General features: G+C 31.4%; 1 protein-coding gene across 1 annotated transcript in view; it reads left to right on the forward strand.

Annotated features, from left to right (window-relative positions):
* The first annotated feature begins 17,822 nt into the window (after nucleotides 1-17,822).
* Nucleotides 17,823-24,941, forward strand: part of LOC126771250 (major facilitator superfamily domain-containing protein 12-like) — an 85,275-nt gene continuing 78,156 nt past the window's right edge. Inside the window, exon 1 of the mRNA XM_050491161.1 lies at nucleotides 17,823-17,854. Coding sequence (XP_050347118.1) covers nucleotides 17,838-17,854 — 17 coding nt within the window. The 5' untranslated portion in view covers nucleotides 17,823-17,837. The remainder of the gene's footprint in view (nucleotides 17,855-24,941) is intronic.

Genomic DNA, 24,941 nt, shown 5'->3' on the forward strand with positions numbered 1-24,941 from the left:
ACGCATATTGCATCTAGTTGCAATTGTAAAAGAAATAAAACAAAAGTTTCAACGTGAGAACTGTTTTACGTTCACCTGACACACTCGCGACATTTTTATCAGTTTGCTCATAACCAGATCGTTTATATTGCAACAGTGCGAGTAGGTACTTACATAACACTAACAACTTAAGTTTAAACATGAAAGTAATTGTGAAATTTATATTGACTCCTTAAAAATTTAATTTAAAAATTTTAATTATTACACAGACACACATACACAGACAAATATCACGTTTTTCGAATTTGTAAAAAAACAGATACTCATATAAAGTTATTTATTGAATACAAGCTGCTTGGTACGACTATGCTAGGGGAGTGTATTTGTTTTTTTGATTTTCTACTTGTAATAAGCGTGGACACTAATAGAAAGTTATACAAAACAAATGTCTCGTTTTTGCTTAATCAAATTTTTGAACTGACTTATGTAAAATTTTGTTGACTAAAATGGTGTAGGAGGTTTCAAATTGTACTTTAAGGTTCTTTTATTTTGGATAAACAAGAAAATTTATATTATCATTAAGTAACTAAAAAAACAAAAGCATTTGTTACTTTCAGTAGTAGGTGCTTGACTTTCTTAGGTGATCTGGCCATCTACGCAAGATATATTATTGATTTGGCGAGCCGGTTGGCGTGGTTGGTAGATACTCGCCTTTCACGCCGAAGGTTGTGGGTTTGTTTCCCACCCAGGACAGACATTTGTGTGTATGAACATATCTGTTTGTCCTGAGTCTGGGTGGAATTATCTATATATATATTTACAAAAAGAAAAGTAGTATATTTAGTACATCAGTTGTCTGGTTTCCATAGTACAAGCTCTGTTTAATTTGGGATCAGATGGCCGCGTGTGAATAATGTCTTAGCATATTATTATTATTATAAGCCATAGATGCATTTTCGATCTCACTTTCATAGTCCGATAGAACAAGGAGATGGCACGACCGGGCGATCAGGCGCAGTGCCAAAGGCTTTACGTGCTTTTTGAGGGAGGCTGGAAACTGTCAACTTGCTAACTAATGCTGTTACTGTGAATTTCTCAACAGAATAACCCAATAACTTTATTGTCCAATCCGGGTTTCGAACCCAACACCGTGGGATCTGGAACCGAAAATAGTAGCCACTTGGCTAAAGAGGTTCACTACCTTAATTAGTATACATATACTGATATATTATACTAATTATTAGATTAATCATAATCAAAACATTAATAAACAATACTACTACGACGAAATACTAAGTTCTCTTGGATTATATCTCCTTAAAATCCAGGTTGGTTATTTGAGTGTGCATTCATAATTTATCCTTTGAATATTGTATAAGCAAACTAACGACAAATCGTGCATCGAATGACTTCAAAAAGGTTTTAAAGTAAAGATTAATTAAATGGATTTATATCGGTACAAAAATTTTAATTGCAAACGTTTAAATACTACTTATTCATGAATATTTCTATTAGTGTATTATTAAATATATCTACGTTTATAAAATAAGGATTTAATATTTATCGAAAAAATATTACATTTTTTTTAGGTGGACAAGTATATGGACCACCTGATGGTAAGTGGTCACCAACGCCCTTAGACATTGGCATTGTAAGAAATGTCAACCATCGCTTACATATCCTACGCACCACCAACCTTGAGAACTAAGATTTTATGTCCCTTGTGCCTGTAATTACACTGGCTCACTCACCCTTCAAACCGGAACACAACAATACCAAGTACTGCTGTTTTGCGGTAGAATATCTGATGAGTGGGTGGTAACTACCCAGACGAGCTTGCACAAAGCTTTACCACCAGTAAAACATTGGCTTAACAAATAAGATATAAGGTAAAACTTTAAGGTAATAATTTTCATTTTATAAAATCTTTTAAATTTCATAAAAACTGATAACTCTAAAAACGAATCACCGATTAAAAGCAAAACGAATTTCTATCGCAATATTGTTTTTATGACTTCTGCATCAAATGTTAATAGCAATATCATTATCAACAGTAACATTTATGCTTAATAGTTTTTATATTATATTGAAAATTAAACACAATTACAAAATATTATAAAAATAAAATCCCAGAGTTTATTTCGCCTGTCAGTGAGTATCTACATAGGGATTCTTACCAATTGATTTTGAGGATTCTACATCAATGAATTTAAATGTTGCCATTACTATTATTAATTGTTTTTTTAAAGGTGAAAACAAAAATCTTGAAATGTGCGGTCGGTACTCACTTGACCGGGTTTTCTGTGCGTTGTATAAAAATATTAAGTTGTATATCATTTCAAGCAACTGTCGTTTTCGTTTCATCGCACGCCGTAATCGCTAATTGAATTTCACGGTTCTTGATGTTAAAGAAAAAAGTTGCAAGTTGTGTCGAATGAACCGAGTCTGGGTCAGATAACGCTTACGTAATTTAATATTTTTTATTTAACGGTCAATGGTGTTTTTTATTGTTTTACCACAAGATTGCATTTTGACCTTCCCTTTTGACTTTAAAAGTTAATATTTTAAATAAAAATTACAATTTTGTATAAAAAGGTCTCCATTTAACCTTCAAGTAAATAATACCTGACCATTTTTTCGTATCATTAAACGAAATAAACATATATAAGAAATGTGCTTTTATTTATACGATATCCCAAATTTCTGACAACGATACATTGAATCACTGGTGCTTTGAGGATTACAACTGTAATTGTTGTAACAAATAACTATTAGTTTTGACAATTAATAAATTTAAATCTCACGGTGAAAAAACTTTGATTAATAAGGCATATTAAGCGATTAAAAACATATATATGTGACAAAAAAAAACGTGGAATTAGTATTCGTTGATTTCATGCAGGATGGATACTAATTCAATTGTATCCTATGTATTTTAATTGTTAGAAAACGGAAACTACTTAGTTGTAGTAACTTTAAATTTAAATCAAATAAATGATTATTTAAAGTAATCAAAAGAGCCTACTTGCATAAATCACATTTTGGTTTTAATTTATATTACTCAAAGGAATTTCGCTTTGCTATTATTATTATTTTTTCATCTAGGAAAATGTTTTTGTTCGTTAATAGAACAAGGATTTGTACACAGAAATATTAATAAATATAAGAGCAATTAACATTTATCATAGTGAGCTGGCCATGACGAAAATAATTCAAAAGAACGAATGATAGTCGTTAGCTAGACAAATGAGCTTATCATAAAAATAGTCAATGCTATAAATAGAAAAAAATAATTTTAACTATCCCCAGCTTGAGTCGTTCAAAGTAAAATAATAAACATACCCGTCCATACTCAACTTATTATTACTATACTAATATTGTAAAGAAATCTTGTTTGTTTGTTCCATATTTATGCAAATACTGCTGCATTCGCATTTCTAAATTACTAAAAGCTAAATAGATTATGTTTCACTATGTATTGAATGCATAAATTATGTCCACAATTAAGTGTTTCACTCAAAAAATTGTCCTTAACGAATGATATAACTATTATTTAAGAAATATGCGTAATGTTTGGTGCCAAATAACAAGTGATAAATATTTCTTATAAGTGGGAACTGGCAGAATACTGGGAATAAGATCATTTAACACAAAATTCGCGTGATTGATTAAATGATATTTGTTTGTTTAAGATAAATAACGCCGCAAAATTACACAATTTTATCATGCAAAGTCGGTTCGCTGGTAGTGTTATATATTTTTAGATACATTATTATTAGAGTGTGCAGTATCGCGTGACGGAAACGGCTCGCCGGCGGCAACGGCTCGGTGCCAGGCTCCGTTGGTGTCTCGACCGTCGTCGCTGTCATGTTACTGGTCACGCTACCACGACACACTTGTGAACGAACAGACATACAACAATGATACAATATTAATTAGTGACTATTATATTTCATTATCCAGCATGAGGCAGACGAACATCTTAACCTCAATGAAATCGTAAATGAAGTTTTTTGAGTTCTTCAGTAACGAACGTCACATAATACGAGAAAAAATGAGGTGCAATAAACGTTTAATGTAATGTAGAATATAATTTATTTAAGCACAAGGATACCTTCATTTAGGTTTAATATTTTTTGCAGTTTATTTAAACAGTGACTTCCTTAGCAGGAGGCGATGTAACAGTACAGACGAGATGCAGCTGCATTATACCCGCCGTAAATCGACGCCTGCGCATCCCGAGTCAACCCGGTTCGACCAATGGGAGAGCGTCTAACTCATACAGTATTATTTGCACCTGCCCGCAGAGGAAGTACGACTAAGGTGCGTTAGCCGCACCGCATCTCAAATTATAATAACAACTAAAAGCAAAATTTTAATCTTATGTGTTATTTTTTACGATACAAAAATTTGATCAAATCTTTCCAAATACAATTAGCTAATAAAAAAAATTAAAAATGAGAAAATCAAATATAAATGTAGTATATTTATGAGACAGATACACAGGTAATAAATTTAATTAATAAATATTGAATCCTCCAAGTACAGCACTTATGCAATGTAAGATGATATTCAATGTATTGTGCCAAATGCAGAACAATAGCTAGAATCCTAGCTAAACGGAGCTATCTAATTCTGTATTAAGATGCAAGCGTTTCGAATTTACTAGAAGGATTTACGTATCGGGTTGCGACGGTAGTAGATTAGTTGGCATAGTTAGCATAATATACAGCATTACTAATACTATGCACGTTACTATGGATAGCTGACAGATGAAACTATCAAATGTATGTTAAGCTGAAGTTCATGAGAGTCATGAGAATATCAAAGGCATATGTTAAATAATAGGTGAATATCCAATTCAATTTCAGCAGTAAGTAACATGGGGGAAATAAGAGCTTTGGTACACAAGTTTTACATTATATATTATCAGTTTCATTCCGTAAACGCCTTACGGAGGTATGGAAGATGTTTAAGAGCTCATACCACCATTTTTAATGTATCAGTCCGATTTCATCAAATATATTTGCCTTGATATCCTATATATAGAGAAAATCATAAAGTATATAAAATCACAACAACACATATCAGACCTAGGGGCGTGTAACAGTAATGATTAACGCGGATGCAACAATATTATAATGAAATAATATTTTAATCATTTATCAATAATAATAAGAATTCAGGATAAATATTCTATTTATACATACATACTTTAATGTTCGTTTATATAACGTGAATCTTTAACGTCATTTGTACATTTTATGCGATATTTGCTTAATACATTGTTCATTTTTACGCTTAATACCTACGTTACGTTTTCATACTTTTGATGTTTAAATATTAATAAACATGTTGGTGTTTACATTCAAATGGAAAAATATGGTAAACAAGGTATGAATTGAAATAGGAAGTGCTAAGAAAGCGACCACAGTACTACCTACAAACGATTAAAATTCAAAGCCTGTAGGAATGTAATTACTTCTGCGTCTGGTCACAGTTCCAACGACTTTTATCGTAGTAATTACGCTTAATGTCAAATTTACATTTCAACTTGGGGAATCGAATCTGGACCATTATTCCTTCCAATCAAGTAATTATTATTTTTTCAGTGGTTTTAAGATGTTATTTAGGATCGTTTGAAATGTACAATACTTTTTTACAAACATACCCACCTATTGTGATTCTTTTAAGTGATTACATAGCTCTATAAAACGAAAAATTTTCTTCGTCCTAAAATTTATTATATGAATTTTCTATTAATTATGCTTCAAAATAAAGGAAAAATACCAATATCCCTTAAAATTTACTTTTTTTTATGATAACATAAAAAAAAGAAAAGTAAACTCACAAAAGTGCTTTTTTGTATGGATACACCATAAAATGACGCTAAAAATAAAGTAACAGTCATATAGCGTCTACAGATATCACTTATGTGATAAATAAAATAATTAACTGTTTTGTAGAAGACTTAAAGAGAAGATGAAGAAATCGTCACAGGAACGTTAAAGCGGGAATTTTGTTGAAGCACGAATCAAAAAACATTTAGCGAATTAAGAATTACTTACTAATACACAACAGTTGAAATAGTTAAAAAGAAGTAATTTCTAGAGAATAACAATGTAAAAAATAACCAAGAGCTATTTGGTAACATTTAAGAAGCTTCTAAAAATATGGGTTGCAGAATGTCTCTAAAAGTATATGCTGAACATGCAGCTTTAGATAAATTTAGATAAATTTTAAAATAACATGGAGCTAGTCTCCATTAATCTGCGATCAAATCACAATTTATGTTAATTATTATAATATTATCTATTACATATTTATCTAGAATGTCCTTAAATGTTTTTTTAATATTTTTTATAATAGGGATGATAATTTAAATTTATTAATTTTAGCTACTGTACTGTTTAATAAGTTTTTTAGAACTTTATAGCATAGTAGTATAAAACGACACTGAGAGTGAAAACAATCAAATATATGTCGTATCGAATATCACAGTGTAATTCGTATGTGTAGAAGACAAATTCTGTGAGATTTTCGGACAAAACGAATTATAATTAGCTTAGAGCTATTGTAAGCGTCTCATTTGACGCCGAACTGCGCAGGTGTCTGAGGCGCGCAATCAGCAGTAAAAAGAAACGATATTTACCGGCTTAACTTTCGCAAACGCTGCTTCCTTGTTTGAAATGTTTATCCTCTAAAAACAAATTTCATATTACATTTACCGTATAAATCGATTACGCAATCATAAATCTATGATCTTATGTAACTCAGTAAGCGTTTGCGTGTTTATTTATCTTCTATATTATCGCCAATCTTAAACAGATTTTGATGAAATATTAAATATTATATTATTTTACATTTAATATTAATCTAAAGCTTTATTGCGAAAACTTTACTGGTAGAGCTCATGCGTATATATAAGTGTCAAAATAGAGTGTCATCGTAAGCCGCTTTTCAACATATTACAAATTCAATAAGAAAAGAGTTCTTAAAGATTAGCACTACTGAAAACAAAGCAAGTAGGAAACGATGAGTGCTATGTGAAAAGCGGAATAAATTGAAAAATAACATAGCAAGGATATACACAAGACAACTGAAAAAGTACCTTAAACCAGTTAAATCTAAAACAAGAATAGTTGATTTTGCTAAATCAAAAAGTGTAATTATTTAAAAAAAAATAAAATTTAAAAGATAAACATTATACAAACGCATGAATCCTTAAAATTCAAAGAAAGAAAGAACTTAAAAGGAATTGTGACAACAAGTTTGCGTATTCATTAGTCTTGCATAAGTTCCAATATGGTATTATTTTTTCCTTATATGAGAAATATAAACAGCAGATGGCTAAATATTTTAAGCTTTATATTTTTGTACATAAAGTTGAAATTACAAAATCCTTTTATAGAATATTCTCCATCTAAAGCGCAGGTTGCAACGATGTAATATTCTACTGGTACGACGGTCTTGGCTGTTGCTATGTTTATCTTTGCCTGTTATAAACGAAGGCAAACACCGTCCATGTTTTATTTACGTTATTGATTTTCCTGCTAAAACAATCACTAAAAAAAACGAATGTTTGTGTATATTATGTTCTTAAATTATATTTAATATTAATATGTTTTTATAAGATTTATTTTACTGTTGAATATCTCATTGATTTTTATTTATAAAGGCTGTCTAACAGCAGTTAGGTCATGTAAAGCTTCTTATAAGTTTAATTACGATCACGTCTTTATTAGAATTGACTTAATTACATTCTCACACGATTTGAAATGTCGTGCTTATTAAAATAAATTAATCGTTTAAGAATTTAATCGACATCTGAATATTACCAATGACTTGTTCGAACAAGTACCTAAAACCGTCTCAAGTATCCAATAAAAATCCTAACAATTACATCTTCTATTAAAATAATAATAAATATGCAATTAAGTAAGTCATCGATATGGCATAATAACATGAAAGTTGTAATAAAGTAGTAGTATTAAGTAATAAACCTACTGTGTCTTATTTTCGTACGGTTTATGAGGTTTAGCAGTCAACAGCAGTCTTCCTCATTGCAGACTATCTTCATATCAACTAAGTTTGCAATTACACATCCCTCATCGCAGGCCCCGTCCTCAGATGTAATTGCTAGATATGTTAAATCATGGCCGTTGTACTGCGTGGAATTCATGACATGGGACTAATTGCTGTCAGAAGACCGCTTGGCGTCGCATGCGCAGGTGTACAGTTACGATGGGTAGCACATTCAATTCATACCCACGTTTCATATCCGCATAATTCATACATAGCTCTCGGTTAAGTTGTTTGCTTTATCATTAAACATTATTCATGGTATAATACAAATTTAATACTCGAAGACTACGATCAAGGTTTTATCGCAATTTTTTTATATCTTTATATAAGGATTAGGCAACTATTGCAGGGTGAAGGAATATAAATAGTCAGATAGAAATTTTGGAAAAAAATATCCTTTATAAAAAAACATATTAAATGTTAGAAATTTAAAAGTTGTTATATTGATTAATGTGCTTGTGACATTTGTCTATTTTATGTCGTTTTCAGAATATGCAAATTCTATGCAACAAGTTTCTTTATAACTATATCGCCAATAGAGCACCAGGGTCAACGGTTTCCGATCTGGTTTAATTTCCATAATTAGCTATATTTCATCAAAACAACACTGCACATATATCTAGCCTAGTGGTTATTTTAGTGCGATATGAGAATTTAACAGCACAATATAACTGTGTTACGTGATTATTATAAAAGTAAGCGGTATTTTGTAAATTATGTGCTATGTAGAGGTATATAAATAGGTACGCATTCATACACGCATGTAAAGATTTAATCTTGACGAGTCGACAGAATAGTGCACAATGGAACGGGTGTTTTCGTAACTTCTTTTTATCGTAATGTTATGAGATGACCTTTCCTGAATACAAGAGTAATTTGCTACTACACAACATCAACAAAAAATTAATTGCTTAAATTTAACATTTATAATTTATTTAATTCAGAAGGTTGCTTAAATTTGTCCGTCTGTAATCACGTATATGTCATATAATATAATTGATGTCCTTATAACCTATTTATATGTCGGCAGCCATTCTCAAGAAAGACCAGTCAACTGCCCAGAAAATATTATAATGCACAAGTGTACTCGTATGCCAAAGCACAGGTAAACTTTAAAAAAAATACGACGGGTTTTTATCGCAGAACCTTATCCTTAAGGTTCTGCGATTAAAACCCGTCGTATTTTTAAAGATAAATCGTATAATACGGATAAATCGCGAACGGCAATCGTTAATAGGTATTTAATGTAGAATATTTTGTCTATGATTTACTGTCAACATTTTACCAATATTGTCAATACGCACCCACTCATCTTTCTGTTGGATTGATTAGATATTGGACACTCATAAATAAATCATGTATATTATCATACAAGTGAATAAATTTAATAACAATAAGCAACAACCTAACAACAATTTCTAATAATCTGTATATTGATTTGGTGTCTATTTAACGTTTATTTACCTTGTGGGTGTAAAACCAGTAATACGTTTTTAAACATTACATTCAATATATAAATATTGTATTAAATTCAAATGTAAATTGCGGAATGTACATTGCAAACGATACAAGATAGTACTTTATTATTTAATAAGTTTTTCGTTTATCTACATTGACTCGATCGCATTGTCCCTGTCAACAGAATTATAATCATACAAACTAAACATATTTTGAATTGCTTCATTTGTTCGCATTTCAACTTTTTAAATGCAATAGAAACTAGCGCGGAAAACTCAATCGCAGTCATGTTGATTGATAGTAATAATTTATAACCCTATATATATATATACACAACGTACAATTTATAATCTTTATTTTTTTAAATTGTATCGTATTTGTATTGTATCGTAATTGTATTGTATCTTTTTAAATTGTATCGTACAATTTTTTAATCTTTTTTTTATTTCACATATTAATATTAATTGTAGCAATAAAAGCGATATTGATATCCGCAAAAATATTTTAAACAAGACCTCTAAGAGAGCCTTGGGCCCTAAAGATAAAAAATTACTCAAGTATTATTGCCGCTGAGTAGGTTTTCGAAAAACTTAAAACCGATTAACTTTTAAAATGTCGTACTTACGAAAACATGTTGGTAAATTATTATTTAGAGTTAATAAGACTTAAATTAAGTAATTAGAATATTATCAGTAGATCATATTATATTAGGGAAATTTAATGTTACCAGCTCTAAATCTTATGTACATATTATTATTGTACATAATATGTATATATGTATAAACAAGTCGTACTGTTTCTAAACGTGTTTTTTAAATTTACAAGTGTTTTGCATTACCAGTTTCGAACAAATTGCGAGCGCCGAGCATGATACCTACGCGACTCGGCTATTAGCTTAACTAAACGTCGACCTGAAAGGGCCATTTTGTTTTCTACAATTTAAAACTCTCCGATCCCTTGTCTCTACAAAAATGGTATAACTTTAAATTAACTCATAGTACTAATGTATAGTGTTTTAGAAAATTTGTAACCCTGTTACAACTATTTTTGACTATTAAGTGTTAAAAAAACTCAACTACTGCAAGTACTGTTTATCACTATTAAGTAAAATTATTCACAACTATTTCGAAATAGAAAAACAAGGCTTAGATCAAAAGCGATGTATGAGTTATAATATAATCTATATTGCCAGACTTATTTAGATCACGACGTGGCAAGGGTAAGCGGTAATTAATCGTAGTTCAGCTTGGCATCGTTCTTTACCATTAGATGGTATTACACAACGAAGAGTAATTAAATGTTGCCACGTAATTCGTATACGCACGCTAGGTAACGCTCGGAGCACGCAATGAATTGCGTGAACACAAACCCGATATCATTTTCACGGAGCAACGTTCTGAAGGCATTTGATACTTCGTAAATACAAGCGATATTTATTACTTTCGCTCATTTTATTTAACTGAATTTGTAGGACTTGTGGCTATCTTATAAGGCTGCTATTTCCGAATTCCTGAGTTCAAGCATCGGGTCAGGCCATAAAAGACTTTTTCAGTTTTTTTAAATAAATTATTAGTAGCGCCGAGAGTTTAGACATTGGCAGTTTTTAGACTCCCGTGCTTAGGAAAGTACCTCACGCCGTTAACACTAATACTGATCTCTCTCCGGATGTAACTGATAGCTGTCCCGTTAGATAATGAGAGTGAGACTATTGTGACCGAATCGTACAGAAGAAAAATCAGCTCCATAATTATTTATTTTAATGTATCTTTTGATTCCACCAACCCGCATTGGAGCAGCGTGGTGGAATAAGCTCCAAACCTTCTCCTCAAAAAGAGGAGAGGAGGCCTTTAGCCCAGCAGTGGGACATTCACAGGCTGTTACGGAATGTATCTTTTGATTACTTTTTGATGTAGTGGTCAACAGACTGCTGTGATACTGGCAGTATCTTTGCCCATGGCTATGACAAATGTACGGCATTACTGATATTCGTCGGATGTTTGTGCCTGCCGTTTAATTTGAATCGTTCATTATGGTGTTTGTTAAGAGCAAGGTACCCGGTAATCATTATCTCTTTTAAACATACAAATACGAGTCATTAATGTATACAATTCTCTTAATTGATGTACCGGCCACCCATTGAGATGAGTAGAAATTTCTAAAACAGGTTAGTATTACATGTACTTTTTTTAAACTAGAACATTTTAAAGTTAAGAATATTAACATCCAAATATATTCAGAACTTGACTTAAATTATTTTCTAATTTCGAAAATTCCTAAAACAGGTTAGTATTACATGTACTTTTTTTAAACTAGAACATTTTAAAGTTAAGAATATTAACATCCAAATATATTCAGAACTTGACTTAAATTATTTTCTAATTTCGAAGCAGTTTAGTTTAACTCAAGTTGGAAATTTATACTTTAAAATGTAAAAAATATATCCCAACAAAAACTCAGTTCTATGTATGAATGTTCTTATGTATAAATTAGAAGCAAGATATATATATATTTCATATAATAGATTGGAAATATTTAAAACAGTGACCATAGTTGGTTTCGTTATAAAATAGGTACTGTTAAATATTCAAAATAACTACAGCAATTAAATATTTATTTAATAATTACACTTTGATTGTAGCTCAAACAACATTGGTACGAAAAGATCTGACCTCAGGCTTATACAATTATGTTATTCAAATAAAAACCTTGAAGTTATTATTCTCACTGTTGATTATTCATAATGACAGTCGAAACTTTAATAACTTACAAAAAGTTTTGATACTAAGAGATCTGACGTTTTAACAAGTTTGTGTATTGAAGGTTACAGTACAAGTTACATTCGAATTTAGGATGATTACCAACAAAAGTATTTTCAATAACATTACGAGTTTCATAATACAAGCCATTATGATAATACGATATCTATATTAGGACGTGTTTCTTTGTATAAGTTTCTTCCCGTTATTCCCATTATGGTATCAATAGTTCGCTCTAAGACTAAAGCCGGTGTTTACTTTCTCCACGTAGCATGTAAATGGGCTTCGTTGTTGCTCTGGTACACAATCAGGGTCGAATTGAGTTCAATGATATTGCTTTTCTCATTTCATAAAGCAAAACAACAGATAGATGTATCACAGACACTTTAATATGAATACTTTTCAATTGTTATAAATGTTTTTAAAATTTGTAAAACGCTTATTGCTTAAAAAGACATTTTAGAGGCAATTTTTTATAAATATGTTTTAGATGAATATTAATATACTTCTGTCCATACGTGATAAAACTACTTGAACGCACCTAATTTGAGTTAGAGAATCGCGCGAGGTTTTTTAAATAGTTTTTTGAATTTATTATTGATAATTTTGCCAGCAGGTAAAGGTCTTAAAAGCGTGGGCGGTATAAATCAGTTCCTGCCGCTATCTAAACAAGATATTTAGTTGTCTATATGCAAATATTTAATCTTCTTCATAAAATTAACATTAACGAATACAAAACAACATATTTATGTTAATACATTAGTATTCTGAATAATATACCACCAGTTGGAATGATAACTAGATTATGAAAAGTTTGACCTAAAAGTTGTACGGCTATGTGTTATAATTTAATTGTAACAATATTGTAATTTGCTCTACTTACATAGATCGCTATCTACGGTGACATAAATGACAATTTGGTATCTCATGTTTTTTGTCAACTTGTATGACAATAGATTGCAATAAAAACGCTCGCCTGACAGACAATGTGTCTCCGATGACACCTCGCCACATAGAACAATGGCTTCATTACGTGCAACAATAACAACCCACTTGCGGCCACTCGAGCCCTCGTCCTATGAGGGATATGATATTGAAAAACATATTTTAATTGAATTTCGTCGACCCTTCCTGCGCTATATATTGCGGCCCTATTTATTTGCACTCCATTTTGTTCTGTTGCGACATTTATACTGACACAACCGGTCTACGGAAGGCTGTGTAGCCTACCTATAAGTTATTACTGAGCTGATATATAAACAGCACGGAGCAGACACAATAAACATGAAGTTTTATTACTTGGCCGTGTTCCACGCACGGACGTTAAACCCGCGTATTTACAGGATAGTTTGTTGTGCCAGATAGGGTAGTTGCACTGAAGCAGGCGCTTGTCCGTATTTGTGAGAATCATATTCACGTTACGTATAAGTTCGAAATAGTTAAAATACTCTTTTAATGTATGTGTTCATTAGACATACACGTAAAGATCAGATTTGAAAGCAAGGTTAAGCTTACTCAATGGCGGCTGTAACATAACTCTTTTGATTATAACGAAAGTCTCGAGTCTTATGGAATAGATAACGAAAACATTTTGACCTCCAAACGCAGTCATATTATGTATGTACCTACTATGTTTATTATAACATATTAATTAAAAAACATAATAATTACTAGTCCTTGCGATATAAAATAATAATAAAAATCGAAATAAGCTGATACTATAGTTATACGCTTCTAATACTATAGTTTTTATTTGAGTTATAAAGTTATAACTACTAGTTCTGTCTCTTTCTGAACATCAGCATGCGGCGTGCACGTCCTGTCGCCCGCGCACCGCACCTCCCTGCCCGTGGCAGTCTTTCTTGACACGTGTATAACCGGTATTACTTTACCTGAAGGAATTGACTTAAGGCTTGTTTATATGTGTTGGATTTTGGTGTGTCTTCCTTTAACAAATTATTATTTTTACAACAAATACATTTATAGTATGTCGGTTAATATGTATTTACGCATCAAAACAAAGATTAGTAAGGACGTATATTTTTTAGGTACTCGTTTACAAATGAAAACGTTACGAGTTCATTTATTTAGATTTAGTTTTTTTTATTACATTGTCAAAAATGTTATTTACTCATTTATGAATTAGTTATTTTTTAATGGAAAAACTCAGAGATACGAAACAAGACAAGTAACTTATTATATAACTATAAAAAACATTTTTAGTACCATTTATTATAACAAGCATTTTGAATTGACCATAATAAAGTAGAGAAATTTATTCGACAGATTAAAATTTTAATATTTTTAATTCCATCCACTCTTTCTGAGCAAAGATTTAAATAAAAACCTTTTAAAATTTATATATAAACAGATTGCATGTGACTTAGAATAAATATGCATTTAGGTATTAACAAAACAAGTACTTCGTAACGCGTTCTAGAATTTAAGGTTTTAAATTTGTGTAAAAGAAAGTTCAAAATAGGTCAAGAGTTTCTTTTGCCTACGCTTCTTAGGCAACGTGAAACGGTTCTCAAAATCAATACCTAAACTTACAATAACTTATATCATCATATATGTAAGGATGATTTATTCACGTTATATCAAAATTTTTGAATCATATCACTTGTCTATGAGAACAGGTAAAACCACAATAATTATACATCTAGTTTCACAAAATTTGATAAAAGTGCTTTATGGTTAATACAAGGGCCTTTGGTTAATTAAGCAATCGTCTATCAACTCTTTAAACATTAAATAGAATTTAATAATTATCAGGTTATGCGAAAGTCATTAAACAATTACATTTAATAAGATTCTCGTTGCTAAATTTTGCAACACCTAATTATTTTACTCGAGTAGCAAATAACTAACAATGCATTTGCCTGCTAGTAAATTCAACGAACAACTGTGCACATCGAGATATACTAATTTTCGTTAATTTTAACTAACTTTTTCTTATTGCCTGAAGTGACATAAAGGCAAAGGGAAAATGCTTACAACATTCTTGCCACCATTCCAAGCGGCCATGGTGATTTGTACAATAGCTATTTTAATTTTTTATTTGTAGGCCCTAATGTATATAATCTCAATAAATATAATTTTACGTTAAAAAGTTGGCAAATTTTCTGTTATCTATTGAAACAGTCGGAAGAAAAGAACGAAAAGAGGTTCTCTTCGAGGAAAATTTATCGTGCGCCTGAGCGCAGGATAAAGTTTACATGTCCGAAGGCATGGGTGTGTAACACCCTAATAATTTTATCAGTCTAAACCATGAGAATGAGAAAGAGACAGTCGCATATGTTTGCTACAGATCCAATGAGGCAGTTAAATTACAAATACTCGTATAAGCTTCAAGATTAATCAGTATTGGTAGTTAGTATGGAAAGCATTACTCCGGTATCGAGTGCCAGTGGCTCACACTCAATGGTACGGATACTACGAATACTGGATAGTTTGTCTGATAGTTACAAATGGACGTCTGCCAACTCGAATAACAAATGCGACTGCGTTTCAACTGCGATAATAGTTAAATGCCAAAATAAACGATGCACTGAAATACGAAAGTATTGTTCAATTTCTATTATTTATATATGATGTGTTAGTATATGATTTACTTATCAAATTACATATTTGTATTATTTATGCTGTAGAATTAGATGTTTTTTTATTGATAATATATCATTTTATATTATCACCGTCTTGGTGATATTAGTCTTATATTTTGTATTTTTTTTATCAATTGGCAAATTGCCTTTCTAATGTAAAATGATCATTTCGATAGAGTCTGGACGTGACGTAAAGACAACTTCTTTCATCGTCAATGCACCCCAACCCCTCCAAAACGGCAGTTAAGATGTCCTTTGTTCTTGTAATTACACCGGCTGACTTACATTTTAACCGTACCTACCAATATAATAGTAACTCTAACCTTCCCAGTGGGTTTCCTCGAATACTTAGGTAGCCTTTTACTTTTCTACCGGTTAAACAAAATAATATCTAAGAAAACTTCGGTCATGCTGGATAAATATAATAAGCATTAAACGCAGCGGATACAATACATTAAATGTCAAAACAAATCGACCAACTTACTTAGACTAGTTACATTTAAAAGGCAGATAGAGAGCGGGAAAAATTAGACAAATCCATATTATGTATAATGAATGTCAATTTATGCATCGTATGCATTCCTAAACTACTCAGCCGATGGTGTTGAAATATTTTACAGACTGACACTTGCTTGAAGGTTTCTGGCCTACTATCGTCAACATAAAATAGATGGCGCACGCGCACGAGCAGAGCAAAGCACGGGAGAGGCCGCGGATGTGTTATATCAACACGATCCCGCAGCCTCTCCGATCCGCGTCGAGGACGTCCATCGCAGTGGTTTTAATGGGTAAGAATCCCACATAACCCAGTTCTCCCCCCCCCATGGGAGCTAGGTACCTTTCTGAAGGTATCCACTGCGTAAAAAAAAGGTAGCACACGCGCGGTTCTTTTACATAATTGTTTTAAAATCAATTTAAATTGGCATTGCAGTGAAGCTAATAGTAAATAATCCTTAAAACATAAGGTGTATTTATTTATAGCGTAAAAAATTACATTGCTTTTTTTGTACAATTTTTCAATCTATTTATTAATTAAATATGTCCTGTTAAATATTCTATTAACAGCAACGCTACTTAGTTCCAGTCACAGCTTTAATATCTTAGTCTCACGCTTGATTACATAATTAATTATGTGCCTTTTGATTCTACAAAGCTTTGCTTGTTATTGCTTCTCCAATCAATAAAAGTATTAAGTGCCATTTTTATATACAGCGAAAAGTTTATTAACAACTTAATTTGAACTAAAGACTTAAGTTAATATTTATTATAACTTTGAATACCTCTAAAACACAGGCTTAAGAATGATAGACTATCGTTATTATCTTTGTGTTCAATTAGTCGTATTTGTTTTATAAGATTTGTACGAACTATGTATAAAATTTACACATAAAAGTATATAAACGAACTATATATTCAGACAAGCACTCGTTCCATGTTTATGTGCTTTATGCTACAGCACTAGTCTCAATTTTATACAACGGTTGAGTTCGGATGAAACATCTTGTTTATGAACAACATCTGCATATTTACATAGTTATTATAAATTGACTCTGTTTGCCTTCTGTTTTGCAAGTGTGTCTTATTATTATGAGTTGAGCAGGTATTTTAGTCTCATTATATTGTATACTTTGTTACTGTAGTAAATTGTTATGAACAGCGGCTCGTTGTCGACGGGTCGACACTCTGACACAGTTTCTATTTAATTCAACAAGCAGTAATCGCAATGGACGCTAAATATAATTTACACATTGGCATTCTCCCCACGGCGCCGGCCCTCTGACGGCGAGTACGTCCTCACACGCATCCAAATAAGCGTGAGCCATCCATCCAGCCTACGGATGAGTATTTAATTTTATGTTCTGGATAGTAATTCGTTTTAAAACAATGGCGTCGAACGGAGCATATGAATACATATGCAAGGCTGTTTACCTCCTAACCTGTTGAGAATAGGTAAATGGTTTTAAAGGCAAGGTATGTGTTAATAATACTCATTCTATTATTAAATACGCGCTTATACGTGACCTGGTGCTGCTATTGTGATAACAATCTTAGTATACAGTGTTTAAACACGAATACGTTTTATGAAAAAGTTAAATTATCAATTATATTCGATGTAAGTACTCGTAAAGGTAATAATGCGCAGTGAGAAAATGCTTGCTTATTAAATAAAGTCTTAACACTAATTACACATCTCTACATAAATAAATTATTTTTTATCTATTTTATCACATTCTTATTCAAATTCAAAAGTAACAGTGACAGTAACAGCCTGGGAATGTCCCACTGCTGAGCTAAAGGCCTCCTCTCCCTTTTTGAGGAGAAGGTTTGGAGCTCGTTCCACCGCGCTGCTCCAATGCGGGTTGGTGGAATACACATGTGGCAGAATTTCAGTGAAATTAGACACATGCAGGTTTCCTCACGATGTTTTCCTTCGCCGTCAAGCACAAGATGAATTAAAACCACAAATTAAGCGCATGAAAATTTAGTGATGCTTGCCTGAGTTTGAACCCATGATCATCGGTTAAGATACACGCGTTCTTACCACTAGGCCATCTCGGCTTTTTTATTCATTATTAAAATTTATAAAACATAATGTGTTATTAATTAATATTGATTGCATATTAATGTTCGTGTTTGTTAAAATGGATTAGAAAATATAAAATTAATTTCTTACTTATATTTAGATTATTATATCTACATATATTAAATCAAAAATAACATCAAATAATTCTAGTTAATGTTAAAAAGTTTCAACACTAGACTTTAGAAGTTACGATTCGTAGTATCCATATAAATTAACTAGAAAGCAAAACAAACGTATCTAGATTGTAGAATACTTGAGGTTGTTCAAACTCGAGCCGAATTGGCAAGTTCGATGTCATGGTAATACAATGCCATAGATAATGAACCTTGTGGATGGAGTGCACTAATGTAAACAACGGGATAACCGCTAGCGGGCGCGCCGGCCGACCAGTTTAATGAAGAGATTTGGCACGACTGTACGAGCTTTAACGGTTTCTGTCTGCAGATATACTTTGATGCACAGCTACCACGGTTTAGTCTTCAGTAGCGCGTGTTATATTAATAGATTAATAAAACATACCAATACTACTCTTGATTTTAGAACACGTTCGCTTAATCTTTACGGCCCAAATTTAAATATCTTTACAAATAAATGTAATTGACTTGTCTATGGGAAATTGAATAAAAAAAATTGCCCCTTTAAAGTTATATAGCTATTTTCAAGTAACCAAAAAACCATTATTTTTATTTTGTCTGTCTGTCCGTCTATAATCATCAAACCAGGGTAAAAATACTAATGCAAATATTCGGATTATTATCGTGACTATTCCAAGTTATCGTTTAATTATAATTTACATGCATATTTATTCCACATATAATACAAATTTAACGTGAGTAAAACCGCAAGGAAAACCTAGTCTCTTGAAAACAAAGAAAAGCACCTCAAATTTGCTAAGTCTAGCCTAAATCAAATATGAGTATATTTTGATGAATACTCTGGATTCAATATAAGTCCTTGACTAATCCTTATTTTTAGTTTGGTAACGTTGATGAGCGTTTCCAATTTGATTCGATGCGCACATATTGAAACGTCAATCTTAATAGTGAAATACGATATGATTTATTTTCGTTCGTATCTAGCGGTACTACGTAGCGTATGCATATTTCGTAAAAAACCAAGGATACCGTTTTGTCATGCGGTCGACGGCGGCCGGTAGTCGTACCCACACGTACACATACATATGTATGTACACCAAGTACCCGTCCCATTGAGTAAAAATGAGTATATCATGAAAAATTACAACAGCTTGTAAATGTTTTTACTCAATGCTAGAGCTTAGAGCAAGCCCACCCGGGTAGCTACCACCGACCCATCACATAATATACCGTCAAATACCAATACTTAAGCAAGTGAAACTTCATGCACAAGGGACATAAAATCTTAGTTCCGAAGGTTGGTGGCGCATTGGCAACGTAAGGAATGGTTAATATTTCTTTACGCGCTAATTAATATGGGTAGTGGTGACCATTTACCATCAGGATGTCCATTTGCTTGTCCGCCTACCAAATTAAAAATAAAATCCACTTCTATACAAAGGCACTCCACTTCGGTACACTAGTGGCAGAATTTCCTCCAACACATGCAACCTGCATACTGTCATAATATGTGCATCTATCAATTTGCGCTGGATTAGCGTGGTGGAATCCCAAGCCTTCTCCACCCAGGAATAAGACATTTACAGCCTGTTATTTTGCTTATCTTGCAGTAATTATTCATCATCATCATCAATTATTGCTTAGATTAAATCTATTTTAAAAATAATATATATACACAGAGAAAACGTTTTTAAATACAAATTATCAATTTAACTTAGCAATTTACATACAAATTTCTTTAATTTACTGTAATTTAACAATTTAACGTCTCTATTTCTGTTATAAACCAGTTTTAGATTAATTAGCGAGATCATGTCTACTGATATTAATGTTATTTTTATGAATAATTCAAATGTATGTTACATTATTAAATAAGTTCAATCTTGGGACAGCCGTATGACGGTGACCCTTGTCGGTGTTCGCTATACATCGATAACGTCGTACTGAACGGTGTCTGTACCTCCAATTCTACGAGTACTTCATTTGCATACTCCACTCCGTTGCCGTGTAATGCCACCTTAACATGTCGCATTGACTACTGATGGGTATCAGAGGGATCGCTTGCGGTGATTACCGCTATTGAATACCGGTTGAATCTATAATATATCATGGTCTAAATTTTGAAGCAAGTGTCGTGCCATATGGATGATATCGAAATTCTGATATTTTTTTAGTCGTACCTTTTAGAAGATGTATCCGAGGAAATCATTAGCAGCCTCTATCGTCTGTATGTTCGCTGTCACAGAACAGACGAAAAAGAAAAGGTATTTAGAATTGTAACTGCTAGCTAGTTGAAATTTTAATAAAATCCTACATATATTATGAAAATTTTAACCATATAATTTTAACTATGACTCGTACTAGGGCAGTTTTATAAATATTTGTGATTAACGCTACGAGGTTAAAAGCCTCGTGTATCCAAAAATGATACACGAATATTTTGTATTAACGGAATGAATCTGGTGTTATTTATACGTAAATTTTACGAGTAAGTTGAAAAGAAAATGCGAAATCGGGAATATATTTTATTGTGTTTGAAGTTATATCTTGTATAATGATTGAAAATAAAATGTTCACGACATATGTCGTCACGATTTTACACAGAAAACATATTACAAATGTAAAAGTAAAGGACATGAAGACAATTAAAAAAACGACAAAAAAACTCAGAGAGCAATCTAGCTTACTTTTAATTGGATGAGACTTCTTTCTTTAAACGACATTTTGCTCCTACCTAGAGCTTTTTACTTTGAACTACACCTATATGAGAATATAGTTTCTCATTATACTTATTAACCTCTATTTTTTAGTAACACTTAATTTGCTGTATTGTTCAGGTTGACTCATAGAATTTATTATACCATGAAATGTCAGTTAAGGTGAAATTTTAAATTTCCTTTTATAAACACGCCACTCGGTCAACCAAAGGTTAAATGTAATCGATTACGCTATTTAAATAAAGTATATCTAGATTTTTATAATAAAGGTAAAATAGCATGGCTGTTATTTTTAATAAGAAATTATAAATCACAGCGCATGTATATATTTAGCTAGATTCCAATCTCATTCGTTAAATATAGAAAATCTCAAGTATTTTCAATATTATATATTTTTTGTTGCATTGTTCGTGTAATAATTTAAACGCATGAATATAGAATGTTTTAGCTAACACTTTTTTATTAGGCATTGTAATGTATAAAGGCATTTTTTTCTAATATATAGATATAAATTCTTTAAGTGCCCAGAATAAATCTCAGTGAGTAACATTCGGGTGCTATTTTCTTGAGCGGCGCGGTATCACGCGAGCGCCTTTGTTCCAGTTGACATACGGCGCGCTCGACCGCCAACGACTAGCATAATCTCAGTCAATTGGCCAAAACGAGAGTAATGCAAAGGTAGCAGAGACATTATTTACATTTATTTCTAGTAGACTATTCGGTAGCGACAAAGATGAAAGTAGCTACAATTCAATGTAACTTTTTGGATATTTTTGTGCAACAGTCATTTTATATAGAACGTTGCAATCAAATTCGACCTTGAAATTTATTCTTAATTTTATGTCCGTACTTAAAATATTGATAAATAAGGGCCTATACCTTGATAAAAGAGCGTGGAGTTAGTAGTTTATATATTTTATTTTATTTTTTTTTTTACCACTTACCATCAGGTGGCCCATATGCTCGTCCTCCTTCCTATTCTATAAAAAAAAAAAAAAAAAGTAGTAGTTGATTTCCAGGATATATAAAAAATGGTGTGAATGCCAATGTACTCATTAAACGAATTAGTGTGAAAAGATGTGAACTCTGTACCGATCTCATGCACACATTGACGCACTTACAATAACAAATCTTAAGCTGACGGCATCTGACGCTCGAAATTTTAGCTTACTCGTCTGACGCTCGAAGTCTCAGTTAGCCCTTACCGTGTACCGAGCGCCAAGATGTTTACACACCAATAAAATTAATTGTATTTGCTTGACATGAACTCTGTAATTAAAATAAAAAAAAGACAAGCTAATAAGTTTCTTGCCGGTAGTTCTAAGTCGAAACTACATTCTGAACCGGTAGCTTTGCTTTTAATTCGACACTATAATATGACGTTTCAAAAGTGATGTTATTAATCTACTTATGAACAAAGAATACTTACTTTCAACCAATTTTCTTAACTTGTGTAACAATTTGTTTTTTTCCTTTCTTTTATTCCTTGTTAGCGTAACGTGGTACTTTATTTATTTTCGACAATCAATATTAAAACGATTTGAATGCGGAGTTAAGTATTGCCATTAAAACTTGTACATGGCCTTATATGTATAAATAAACAAACATCGTAAATGATTGACCTATTTTATTGACACGAATTGACATCAGTCTATGTCTATTCAATGTCATGGCAGAATGAACAGAACTCTTGTCTCTTTTGTGTACACGTGTAGAAATATATCATTTGGGTATTTTATATAGCCTCCTGATATATATTTTTTAATATTTCTTTTACTAAAAGTTGTTCATTTTAATGTCCTTTTTTAAAAAGCAAAAAAGCCTATATACGAAGACTGGTCTCTAGTAGTTTTACATGAAACAAAGGGATAAAATTCTTTGTTTCTATTCATTTCAATAAGGAAAAATTGAAAATGGAACCTCAGTATGTTTTAAATTTTTGCCAATTATAACAATATAAAAGTTCTGTGTGCAAAATTATCGAAGTAACAATAGTTACATAGTATTCCTAAATTCTGGTTTTGACGCCGATTGATCCGTATTAAATAAAAGCTACAGGAGACATATTATCTTAGCTCCCATAATTTATTTGCAATAAGTTAATATTTCTTCTGCCTTATAAATTATAATTTAGAAAAATCTAATAAACGAAAATATTTAACGATCATAATATTTTCTAATAAATGTGGCAACAGTCTTAAAATGGTATATTAATAAAGTTCATTTATAATTTATGAATGTATTTGAACACTATTTTCTAAATAAAAACAAAATAGTCAAAGACATTTTTGGTACAGCTTCTGCTAGAGGAGTTCGGAAGTTTCCTAAGTATTATAAAGTGTTCTGCTTAGCTTCTGAAACATGTTTAAAAGTTTGCAAAATCTAGAGCAGTGTGCGTTAGTAAATCCTTAAGTTTAATACTATTAATTTACTTAGAAAATATCACACACAATTTTTAATCAAATTAAATTAATTAAATTAACATGTTATAACAATAACATATTTCATTTAGTTTCGGTATGTTTTTTATTAAAAAAAATAATCCTCAATTACATTACTAGCATAAAACCATACAGAAATATAAAATATTTTATAAAACCCCTTGGTTAAGTAATTATATAAACTTATGTTTGCTGAGTGATTAAAACTCGACCATAATAATAATTGAAAATTTAAGGAAAGCATATCTTGAATTTGCATATTACAAACCTCTTTTTTAATTGATTATTATCTTGATAACTGATTTATCTTCGCCTATTTACTTTTACAGGTCTACGAAAATCTTTTAATAATTTCGAACAATCATTTTCTATTCGAAGTTGTTAGAAATACAGCGACAGTAGAATATTATTTCTTATATAATTTATGCTTTGTAGATTCTTATTATATCCAATTGGGAACTCGGTGAGACACTTTTGTGGCCTCTGGAAACATTAGTAATGGTTTTAGGCGATATTAAACTAATTTATTTGGCATCCTTAATATGTAAAAATAGCTACTTTACCTACTTTATGTAAAAAACAATGAGATATATAATAGAGTGACTTGCCCAATTAATGGAAAATGGTCGAGGTGAACTTTGTCTAATTTTAAATAGGTTTTTTATAAAACAATCTGAACATTTTTACAACATTAACATTTTTTAAAGATTTTCCATCATTTGTTGACAAACTTGTAGCAAATTAATCAGCACCAAAATTAAAACAATGTAATAAAACATATGTTTATCTTAGGATACACTTATTGTAATACTTTTATTATAAATGAATTTCTTAAAAAAGTGCATTGCATTTAAATTTGTCACCTTATATGATTAAAACGTTCGTTTTTTTTCTGTTCAAGGACTACCTGCTATAGCTTATAACAAATACAATAGCGAAATAATTGTCACATTTTGATATTTTAAATCATTATCATCTTAAATCCATTTAATCAGTTACATTATTTTGTAAACAAAATTGTTATTTCATCATGTTTCAATACGTTACTAATATACATTGGAAATTAAACCTTCGCCACCTGTTAAACAAACAATAGACATTGTATCGTTGAAATTAAACTAGTTCAAATAAACGCAATAGTTAATAATATCGACGCCGATAAAGATCGATCGATAATATAGAATCAAAAGGATAACCATACCTTAAAAAATACGTGGATAC

The sequence above is a fragment of the Nymphalis io genome, chromosome 1 (assembly GCF_905147045.1).
Source record: "Nymphalis io chromosome 1, ilAglIoxx1.1, whole genome shotgun sequence".
In the NCBI taxonomy this organism is placed as follows: domain Eukaryota; kingdom Metazoa; phylum Arthropoda; class Insecta; order Lepidoptera; family Nymphalidae; genus Nymphalis; species Nymphalis io.